Source organism: Heptranchias perlo, chromosome 27 (genome assembly GCF_035084215.1).
Source record: "Heptranchias perlo isolate sHepPer1 chromosome 27, sHepPer1.hap1, whole genome shotgun sequence".
NCBI lineage: Eukaryota > Metazoa > Chordata > Chondrichthyes > Hexanchiformes > Hexanchidae > Heptranchias > Heptranchias perlo.
Genome location: NC_090351.1, coordinates 38,211,627 through 38,223,671, shown reverse-complemented (window position 1 = coordinate 38,223,671; position 12,045 = coordinate 38,211,627). Strand labels below are relative to the sequence as shown.

The 12,045-nt window shown below is 43.3% G+C and overlaps 1 protein-coding gene across 4 annotated transcripts in view; it reads left to right on the top strand.

Moving 5' to 3' along the window:
• Positions 1-12,045, top strand: part of rap1aa (RAP1A, member of RAS oncogene family a) — a 133,038-nt gene that overhangs the window by 83,071 nt on the left and 37,922 nt on the right. For all 4 annotated transcript variants that reach the window (XM_068007686.1, XM_068007685.1, XM_068007688.1 and 1 more), the window contains one exon: positions 4,676-4,744. In XM_068007686.1, coding sequence (XP_067863787.1) covers positions 4,676-4,744 — 69 coding nt within the window. The remainder of the gene's footprint in view (positions 1-4,675; positions 4,745-12,045) is intronic.

The window sequence follows — 12,045 nt, the reverse complement described above, 5'->3', positions numbered from 1 at the left end:
TAAACTAGGAGTTTAGGAACTCTGCTCCATTTCTGTTGTCATTGCTGGTTCTGGTTCCTCTGGTTATTGTTCTTGCATTCATGAAGTGGTGGCCATGTTTGGCCGCCAATTTGATTGCCTTGATAACGGGCAGTTGGAAAGATTATCTGTAATCACCAGGCATTGTTCTCTGACTATATATGCGGCAATTTTCAAGGAATCAGACACTCACCTGACGAAGGAGAAAGCCTCCGAAAGCTTGCGATTTTCAAATAAAACTGTTGGACTATAACCTGGTGTTGTAAGATTCCTTACATTTGTACACCCCAGTCCATCACCGGCATCTCCACATCATGTTTGGTAGAAGCAGCTTCTCCCTCTTTCTCTCTTTTTCCCCCCCCCCCCCCCCCCCCCCACTTGTGGTTTTTGAGTCACCTGGGAAAGGTGACTGTGCTCATGTTTTGGATTTGGTGATTGCATGATCTACCTAACCAACCTTACATTTGGGACCACTGCATTGTGAGATTAAAATCAAGGGAGCAGGGTGAATAAATTCAGCACAAAATATGGCATGTGGGAAGCAAAGTTTATTCCATCAGGCCATTCTCAAACTCTGGAAAAATACACTTTTTATGTCTCATGCGCCTCAATCACTTCTTTCACCAAATACTCATCTAAACCCTATCTTGAATTCACCTTCTCAAATTTCCACCCTAGGCAGTCTCTTCCACAGATTCACCACACTGTGAAGCAATTAAATCTGAACTGTCTGTTCCCCTTTTCTCTTCCGAACTATAATGTCTCCCCTTAGTGTAGAGTTTAGTTTATCTTAGTGTTGAATTCTTCAATAAGATTCATCTGAACATTTTCTTAAGCAGAAACATTGCCGATTTCTATATCTTGGGTACTTGATTGCAGCATACCAATTTAGTTGCCCTTTTGTGTTCTTTCCAAAACCAAGCTATCCCTATTATGAAATGATGAACACAGTGCTCCAACTGGGGCTGGATTAGTGTTCTGTACTAACTTCTCCGAACTTGTGCTCTATCCATCTGACTTTACATCCTAAGATCTTTCTTACTGCTGCTGCACACCGTACTGATTTATTGCCGCACTAAACTATTTCTCACATCCTTCTCCTGTATTGTATTCTGTAGAGACCCACCATTTCTTCCCTTTCCCCAAACCAGTGTGTGTATGTTGTGATACACAAGGTATCATGATTGTGTGGGATAGGCTGGATGGACTAGAGGGTCTTTCCTATCCACATTAAACATTTGCCACTTTTCAGCTCAACTTCAATCCATCCCTTTTTTGTATCTGCTCCTTGGTCAGCCCTCCCCATCTAAAATTTAGTATCGGCAAATTTAGGAAGCTTTATTTCTGTCTCTCGTTCCACATTATGTATACTGAAAGTGGCCACAGCCTCAGCATTGATCCCTGAGGTATATTGCTAGTCATTTATTCCATACCAGTGCACTTTCATGTAAAACTATACTTTGTTTCCTCTGATTCAGCCAATTTTCAGTCCATTTCAAAAGCTTTTCTTCCCATACCCCAATTCCATGCATTCCAATGTTATGGACCAATGTCATGTGACCGATTCCAAAAGCTTTGCTAAAATCAGAATGTATAGTCTGAATGTCCATGTTCACCAAGTCTGTTATTTCATCAAAGAACTCCCAATAAATCTGTTATGGATGATCTCCCTCCAATTATGCTTATTCCCTCTTATTCTGTGTTTCTGTCTGATTCAATATGCCTTCCTTAATTATTCATCTTACTACAGATATTTTGATCACTGGCTTGTAGTTCCTAGCACTATTTCCTATCACCTTTCCCCAATCTTCATGCTTCATGTCCTGTTTTCCAGTGATTCCCTAAAAATACCTGCCAGGATGCTTGATGTTTTTCCTCCCACTGGCAACATCCTTACACCCCCCCCTGTATGCAGTCCATCAGTCAGGTGACTAACCACTTGTGGTCTACAGCTTATTGGCCACCTCTGTTTGTAATTTCTTAATAGTTTCTGGTCTCCTCCTGACAATTCTACCTCTGCATTGGGAAAGAAAATCTTGATATCCTTTGAACACTGACTCAACTAAATGGTTCAGGTTGTCTGCCCTCCCTTAGTCACTGGCATAGATTATACTATTTTGACTCTTAGCCACCTCATCGCTTCCCTTGTTACCCACATTAGTTTCTTTCTTTGCTCTACCCAGTTATTCAAGATTACTTTGTACTTTTTTACTCCTCTCCTAACAGAATAGGATCTAGTCCCGTCGCTCTTGGTTCCCCCTTCAGTCCTTCAAAATGCTTCTTAGAGTTGAGAATCTCTGTACTCTTCCCCTTCTCCATTATAAGCCAGACTTGTGGTTACTATTTCCCCGTTGCTTTCTGTAATCTCCCCAACTTCCCCTGTTTCTTGGGGGACAAGGATGCAGAGCCTGTTTGTAAACTACTTCATTGCAATCAGAGTAGGATTTAATTGTGCAGTCTTTTGAGACTCTAATTTGGTTTGTGTCATTTAGTTTATAAAATATTCTTAAAGCTCTTGAGATTTTGCCTGAATGTTCCTTGAATAAAATGAAGCTTAATTTGTACTGCCCCAGTGAGGGATAAATTCCACCCCCCACCCCCCGGCATATGTCCTGGGTTCTTCAACCAAAAATATTTGGAAGGATGTTGCTGATGCAGCCTAGATTACGGAAAACATCCAAGTCAGTGGTTGCTAGTAGTATTTGGTTTGGTACATGCTGCATTAACAGCTGGTTGGGTATCCATTTGTAAACATCGACTGTTGTAACTTGTAGAGCAGGCGTGAATCAGGGCTTTAAAGATCAACTCTATTTGCCTGGCAATTTCTTCGTGCCTGATGTGCAATGTTTTAACATTCAGTGCATTCTAGTGTGTAACTATCTTAAGCACAAAATTGCAGGGATTCCATTCTATTTTACATTAGTTGGCAACTGTGTCCTAAATATTGTGAATACTTAGTTGATCTTGAGTGCTGCTGATGAAATAGAAGTGAGCTAATACATTCCTGTATTCAGTTTATCAGCACGGTACAATTTATAGTCAAACTTCATTGCACCTGTCTTGGGTCACCTGTCAACACTGATCCTACCATCTCTCGCTCTGGTATTATGAGATCAGTTCTTTTATTTTACTGACATTTTTGTGTACTTGGCCTTGCCAGCTTTTGTAGCATCTTTCCAAATCCTGCTAATGAATGTTGCTACTCCTATCTTTTAGCATTAATTTCATATTTGCACAATGCATGCAAGGCTTTGCATTGAAACCTCAGGCAGTCTGACATCTGAAGCAGCATACCCTTGCAGGTGTCATTCCTACTTGTTTCACTGCTGCTTATTTTTTTGTGCATGCTTGTTTTGCCACTCGTGCAGGACAAGTAAAGTTTTTATTGGTGCAAAAATAGGGCAACTCTACAATGACCTGGAAAAGAGCAGTATAACTCGTGGATAGTCCGATCCCATTTAACCACAAAAAGGTTAAATTGGTTCAGTATCTACTTTGCTATTTGTGAGTCAGTGATTCACATTTGCAGAAGCATTTATTTGTGCTCAACTGATTGAATTGTTAATCAATTAAAACTTTAGAGAAATTGCTTTTTGTTTCATGTAATCACCTCACTCGCTCAGGTCTATCTCCCAATCTTCGACCTGAAACATTATTTCTGTTTCTTTCTCCACAGATGCTGTTTGACCTGAGTGTTTCCAGCATTTTCTATTTTTATTTTAAAAATTTATATAGTTGAGTCACTTATTTTTGTAAAAAAAAGCTAATTGCCGTTAGTGCATTTCTTGAATACTTTGCTTACCAACCCATTACAGTTTTGTAATTAGTTGGCTTAGATTTTCTGACAGTAACTCATTGGATGGGTTATCGTCAGCATCAGTCAGAAATCCTAGGCCAGTGTGTTTGATCTTTGATTACTATGCTTTCTTTATTTTTGCTTCCCTGTAGCCATCATTTCATCCCAGTACAAATCAATTGACTAAAAATTTTCACCCTTACCAGTCAAATGTCATCTCAGTTTGGTTCTTAAGTAAAATCAATATTTTGGTTATCTGCGATATTCACTAATCAGACACTTAGTGTCTGAGAATTGGAAAGGGGAAGTGGAGGCTCCCGAACCGGTAGTGTGCTTTGTAATGCAATATATATAAATAAACCTCAGCTGGTGTTTACAGGCCACTAAAATAGTGAACATAATCAATACAAAACAGCACCTGCAAGTGGCATAAAGTCTTGGCCTTTGTCTTTTCCATTGATTTTGGTTCTGGCAGCTGTTTCCTTGACTTGTTTAATTTTATAACAGTGTAGCAGTGCTTATTATGTCCTTACCATTCATCTGTGGCGTTGGGTAGACGAGATGCTTCATAGAATTTACAGCACCAAAACAGGCCATTAGGCCCAACTGGTCCTATGCCTGTGATTATGCTCCACATGAGCCTCCTCCTAACCCTGTCAACATAGCCTTCTATTCCTATCCTCAAATGCATCTGTTATGCAGCCATCAGCCTCTAAAGCTGATGCTTTGTGTGTAAATGTTGCTTTGTTATAGGTAGAAGATTATTTTGTACTCTTCCTGGCCCTGTCTTGTGGTTTTCTTCCCTTTTAGGATGCTGTGGGTTGTGCATGTTACCCTGACATGTTTTTTTTTCTCTTTCAGACTGTACAATTTGTTCAGGGAATATTTGTTGAAAAGTATGACCCAACAATAGAAGATTCCTACAGAAAGGTGAGACAATGTGATGTAGCTAGAGGGTGGCGGGGGCAAAAGAAGGGAGGGGTGATATTGGTACATATGTCTGCTTTGCCTTTCCACATCGACAAAGACATTCATAAGCTTTTGAGTCGCCGAGATGGCTAGGTTTCCTTTTTTAAAATGGCTCACAATGCAAGTTTGCGTCAGCATAATGATTGGGGGAGGCCTCTGTACCTTGTATCAAGGTGCGAGATGTCCCAGTCGCACCAATGCGACCCATCCCACTTCCAATACGAGCCATCCTATGAGCTCTGAGCATAATGCCAAATTATGGGATAGCTTTTCATTGACTGCATGTCCGCAAGGAACTGAATTAAGATTGCCGTAAACTTGTGTTGTAGAGGACCCTTTCGCAGCCGACAGAAGAAACTTTCGTCCAGCCAGACTGTGAATTTCATGAGTCTGGATTGTGTATGGACTCGTTTCTCTTTTTCCCTTTTTTCTTTTCTTTCTCCTTTTCCCCTTCCCCCACCCATCTTCCACCCTCACCCTTAGGCCTACGTTCCAGCTTATGCTGTCCCTCTTCTGATCTTTGGGTTACTGTGCATTCATATCCACCTACCCGTGCCCCGGCACTCTACCATTGGTGGTAGCACCTTCAGCTGTCTTGGCCTCATTCGAACCCCGTAAAAAGTCTCCTCAAAACCTACCTTTTTCAATGTTACCTCGTCTGTCTGAATTTTTCCTATCTGTTGTGTAGCAACTTGGGTCATTTTAGCTATGTTAAAGTCAGTGCTTCACTGTGCTGATAAACTTACAGCTCGCTATTTAGATTAGGATTGTTTCCTCAGCCCACACTTCAGCCATTAGTCAGCTTTAGAAAAGCGAATGTGCAACTGTCTTACATTCCAAAAGACTTGTCCCCCCCCCCCCCCCCCCCCCCCCCCCCTCACATATGCAGTTTTTGTTTGAAAAACATTATGTAACCAGTTACATCTACATATTAGATTATATCCAGGAGAAAGAGGAACAGGAGTGAGCCATTCAATTAAATCACGGCTGATCTGTATCTTGACTCCATATATCCTTCTTAGTGCCTTAATCTTTAATACCCTTGCCTAACAAAGCCTCAACACCTTTTTGGGGAGAGTTCCATTCGGGCACAACCGACCAGAAGTCCTGACCTTTTGATTCCAAAATTAAATTCTGACCCATATCGCAATGAAAATGAGCAATAGCCCAGAGCGTGAACAAGGGATGCTGGGGGTTGCCCTTTGTTAACTACTCTGGGTTGGAGTGGTCTAGGCTGCAGTCACTACATTTCAGTACCAGAATATGATTTTTGTTTGTTTGCCCTTCAGTTTTAATTGAAGGACAGTTTGATTTGAATTCAGCATAATTGGTGTCATGCGGTGTCCTACTGGATTAGTCCACAGGCTGGGAGGGAGAGCCTTAATAAACAGTACAGGATTTGAAGAATTTTTTTTAAAAAACTAAATATATCCATGGTGTCATTAGTAATGAACAAGTGGGAGTGCAGCAAATTGCAAATGAGAATCTGCTTGATTGAAGGACTTGACCTGCAGTTGAGTCTTTCAATCGTGCTGTTCTCAATTACATAAAATAACACCATGTACAGTACAGAAACAGGCCATTTGGCCCACCTGGTCTTTGCTGGCGTTTATGCTCCACTTGAGTCATCATCCACCCCTCTTTTTATCTAACCCTATCAGCATAACCTATTCCTTTCTCCCTCATGTGCTTATCTAGCTTCCCCTTAAATGCATTACAGGGTGCAATACTATAGTCAGCTAAGCATTCATTGCTCTAACAAATGCTTTACATTGGAAGATTCCTGGGGGAAAATAAAGATATGGTGGATCTCTGATATTGTACTTTTAAAAGAGCAAAGAAAGTTATCTTCCCTTACTGTTGATCTTTGCGACTTTTAATCTTGTTAACTGGAGTGGGTATCCTGTGCCACCATTTAATTTGGTGCCATGGTGCTGATGTCTGATACAAGGAACAAAGTGGGGACCAAAAGTTATACTAACAATCGGCCAACTCTCTTTTGTTTGAGCTGACCATTGACCTGATTTTACTATCCCAGTTCCTGTCCCTCATTGTTATCCAATGGCTGCTGGAAATTTAGTGAGGGCGGTGATCAGGCTCAGCTGTGGTTCCCACTGTGGCCAAAGCCTCCTGAAACCTGATATCTAGGCTCACACATGAAGTGCCACTTGGGCAAAGAACCAGAAGGTCGCCGGTGCCTTTGGGATTGTATTCCAGCTCAAGTGCTTCCAGGAGAGGTGGGTGGCAGTCGAAGAAGTAGTTACTGTTTTTGTTCTTGCTGAATTTTAAAATGAAATGCAGCAGGAATGGTGGTTACAGATTGTCAGCTCTGGTATACCAGTTATTTAGACCCAAAAACTCATCACTATAATGTTCCAAAAGCTTTCTAACTTCCCTTTTTCTAATAAAACTTTTTTTCAGTTGGAAGTGCTCAGAAGTAATTCTGACACATTAGACTGTTAAAACTTCCCATTTTGTGTTGTCACCTGATAGACTTTAGGTTGGGCACATTGCTTTCATTTGACTCGCTGTGCAGAAGTGGAACTGGTTTGAATAAATTTTGATTTTAATCATCAATGAGCTGGCACTGAACTAACGAAAAATATTTCCATGGCGTGTGATATCTGGGAATTATTGTAACTTGAGACCGAGAAGAATCATTCCACAACAAAATCGCTACCATCTGACACGGCACAGCATTAAAATGGTTTCTGAAGTCCCTACACTTTTTTTCCCAATATATCACCTACATGACAGTAAATTGAGCAGTCTTAATCCAGGGATTAGCGCAGAGTGTAAATTAAAGCTCCCTCCTTCCCCAGCTTGGCTTCATTTGGCAATCTCGCTCAGACCACAAGGTGGCTGGTGTGGAAGATGGAAACACTTGTCACATGGGGTAGTAGTGGCTCCTCCTTAAGTTCATACTGAGGCATGTTGCGGCAGAGTAGAGGGCACTTTAAGTCGTATCTAGCGATCTGTATTTAACCCCACCCAAATGTTTGGTACCGACACTAGACACCCAATGTGGAAATTGTTCCATTTCGCAATGCTGAAGCCCTTCATCCTGAGCACAAAATAATCTTTCAGGATTTTATTTAAAAATCTTTATCAGTGGCCCAAGAAAACAGCTAATCTATAAAATGACCCTCCTGCTACTGCTACCAAAACAAATTTGCTGACTTCTTATGCATAGGAATTACTAGATGGTAAAAGACCAACGTCCATTTAGTTCATAAGTCTGCAACAGACCCAGATATGACAAGTCATGAGTAAGGTAGGCCTACAGAGATCTTAAGTTGTGAGACCAAGCTTTGGCTGAATATGCAAAGTATCCTAAAACTATACCTCAAAATTGTTGTAATCTGGTCTCGTTCACAAAGAATTACTATATATGGAGCTTAAGGTTCTTAAATCGGAGTTTGAGGAGTTGGGTATCTGTTCTTTCTCTTCCCCCATCCAGTCAGTGACAGACTCATGATTCTTTTGAGTCATTAATTCAATTGTACACTGATGAAAATTCATGAATGGCTCCACAGCATAAGGCATGAAAGGGTAGTGGCTTTTTAAAAAAATTTTTAAACTTGCCTTTTTAAAAAAAAAATTCCAGACAGCTCACTGAAACAGGCCTGTCCAATCCAAAATTGGTGATCTAATCAAAATGACAAAAGGATTCAATAAGAGTAGATACAGAGAAACTATTTCCTCTAACGGGGGCTTCCAGAACAAGGGGGGCATAATAAAATTAGATATGCTGTTCAAGAGTGAAATCAGGAGGCACTTTTTCTCTCTCAGGATGGTGGAAATGTGGAAATCTGAAACACTGCTCCCCACCCCCCCAAAAAGGCTGTTGATGCTGTGGGTCAATTGAAATTGTCAAGACTGAGATCGACAGGTTTTTGTTAGTTATGGGTATCAAGGGATATGGAGCAAAGGTGGGCAAATGGGATTGAGGTACAGATCATCCATGATCTGATTAAATGGCAGAATAGGCCTACTCCTGTTCCTATGATGGGTGCCATTGTGAGTGTGTAATGGGGAATTTGGTTATGAATTCATAGGGGTACTCGTGTACCCCTAATATTGTTAGACCATAGGGACAGGTGGCATAGACTAGGGCTTGTATTCCTTTTGAGTATAGAAGATTGAGAGGAAATCTAGTTGCTATGTTTAAAGGCATTTATAGGGTATGGTAGCAAAGTGGTTATGTTACTGGGCTAGTAATCCAGAGACCTGGACTAATAATCTGGAGTCGAGTTCAAATCCTGTCACGGCAGCTGGGGAATTTAAATTCAATTAATTAAAATAAAATCTGGAATTAAAAACTAGTATCAGTAATGGACATGAAACTACTGGATAGTCGTAAAAATCCATCTGGTTCACTAATGTCCATTAGGGAAGAAAACCTGCTGTCCTTACCCGGTCTGGCCTATGTGATTCCAGACCCATAGCGATGTGGTTGATTCTTAATTGCCCTCTGATATGGCCTAGCAAGCCACTCAGTTGTAAAATCGTGCTTTAAAAAAAAAGTCATAAGAATAAAACCGGACGGACCACTAGGCACTGGACACGACAAAGGCAAACCAACCCGAGTCGACCTTGCAAAGTCCTCCTCACTAACATCTTGGGACTTGTGCCAAAATTGGGAGAGCTGTCCCAAAGACTAGTCAAGCAACAGCCTGACACAGCCAACGTCCCAGACTCTTCCATCGCCATCCCTGGGTATGTCCTGTCCGACCGGTGGGATAGACCCACCAGAGGTGGCAGTACAGTGATATACAGTCAGGAGGGAGTGGCCCTGGGAGTAGTCAACATTGACTCCGGAACCCATGAAATCTCATGGCATCGGGTCAAACATGGGCAAGGAAACCTCCTGCTGATTACCTCTTACTGCCCTCCCTCAGCTGATGAATCAGTCCTCCTCCATGTTGAGCACCACTTGGAGGAAGCACTGAGGGTAGCACGGGCACAAAATGTACTCTGGGTGGGGGAACTTCAATGTCCAATTCAGAGTGGCTCGGTAGCACCACTACTGACCGAGCTGGCCGAGTCCTGAAGGACATAGCTGCCAGACTGGGCCTGCAGCAGGTGGTGAGGGAAAAACCTACTTGACTTTGTCCTCACCAATCTACCTGTCGCAAATGCATCTGTCCATAACAGCATTGGTAGGAGTGACCACCGCACAGTCCTTGTGGAGATGAAGTCTCCGCACTGAACACCATCCAACATGTTGTGTGGCACGACCACCATGCTAAATGGGATAGGTTCAGAACAGATCTAGCAGCTCAACTGGGCATCCATGAGGCGCTGTCTGCCATTAGCAGCAGAATTATATTCCAGCATCTGTAACCTCATGGCCTGGCATATTCCTCACTCTACCATTACCAACAAGCCAGGGGATCAACCCGGGCTCAATGAGGAGTGTAGAAGAGCATGCCAGGCATACCTAAGAATGAGGTGCCAACCTGGTGAAGCTACAACTCGGGACTACATGCATGCTAAACAGCGGAAGCAATATGCTATAGACAGCTAAGCGATTCCACAACCAACGGATCAGATCAAAGCTCTGCAGTCCTGCCACATCCAGTCGTGAATGGTGGTGGACAATTAACTAACGGGAGGAGGAGGCTCTGTAAACATCCCCATCCTTAATGATGGAGTCCAGCACGTGAGTGCAAAAGATAAGGCTGAAGCGTTTGCAACCATCTTCAGCCAGAGGTGCCGAGTGGATGATCCATCTCTGCCTTCTCGATATCCCGACCATCACAGAAGCCAGTCTTCAGCCAATTCAATTCACTCCACGTGATATCAAGAAACGGCTGAGTACACTGGATACAGCAAAGGCTATGGGCCCCGACAGCATCCCGGCTGTAGTGCTGAAGTCTTGTGCTCCAGAACTAGCCGCGCCTCTGGCCAAACTGTTCCAGTACAGCTACAACACTGGCATCTACCAGACAATGTGGAAAATTGCCCAGGTATGTCCTGTCCACAAAAAGCAGGACAAATCCAATCCGGCCAATTACTGCCTCATCAGTCTACTCTCAATCATCAGGAAAGTGATTGAATGTGTCATCGACAGTGCTATCAAACGATACTTACTCACCAATAACCTGCTCAGTTTGGGTTCCGCCAGGACCACTTGGCTCCAGACCTCATTACAGCCTTGGTCCAAACATGGACAAAAGAGCTGAATTCCAGAGGTGAGGTGAGAGTGACTGCCCTTGACATCAAGGCAGCATTTGACCGCGTGTGGCACCAAGGAGCCCTAGTAAAATTGAAGTCAATCGGAATCGGGGAAAACTCTCCAGTGGCTGGAGTCATACCTAGCACAAAGGAAGATGGTAGTGGTTGTTGGAGGCCAATCATCTCAGCCCCAGGACATAGCTGCAGGTGTTCCTCAGGCACCATCTTCAGCTGCTTCATCAATAACCTTCCCTCTATCATAAGGTCAGAAATGGGGATGTTCGCTGATAATTGCACAATGTTCAGTTCCATTCGCAGCCCCTCAGTTAACAAAGCAGTCCATGCCTGCATGCAGGAAGACCTGGACAACATCCAGGCTTGGGCTGATAAGTGGCAAGTAACATTCGTGCCAGGCAATGACCATCTCCAAAAAGAGAGTCTAACCACCTCCCCATGACATTCAACAGCATTACCATCGCCGAATCCCCCACCATCAACATCCGGGTGGTCACCCCATTGACCAAAACTTAACTGGGCCAGCCACATAAATACTGTGGCTACAAGAGCAGGTCAGAGGCTGGGTATTCTGCGGCAAGCGACTAACCTCCTGACTTCCCGAAAGCCTTTCCACCATCTACAAGGCATAAGTTAGGAGTGTGATGAATACTCTCCACTTGCCTGGATGAGTGCAGCTCCAACAACACTCGAAGCTTGACACTGTCCAGGACAAAGCAGCCCGCTTGATTGGCACCCCATCCACCACCCTAAACATTCACTCCCTTCACCACTGGCACGCTGTGGCTGCAGTGTGTACCATCCACAGGATGCACTGCAGCAACTTGCCGAGGTTTCTTCAACAGCACCTCCCAAACCCGCGACCTCTACCACCTAGAAGGACAAGAGCAGCAAGTACATGGGAACAACACCACCTGCACGTTCCCCTCCAAGTCACACACCATCCCGACTTGGATATATATCGCTGTTCCTTCATCGCCGTTGGGTCAAAATCCTGGAACTCCCTTCCTAACAGCACTGTGGGAGAACCTCCACCACATGGACTGCAGCGGTTCAAGAAGGTGGCT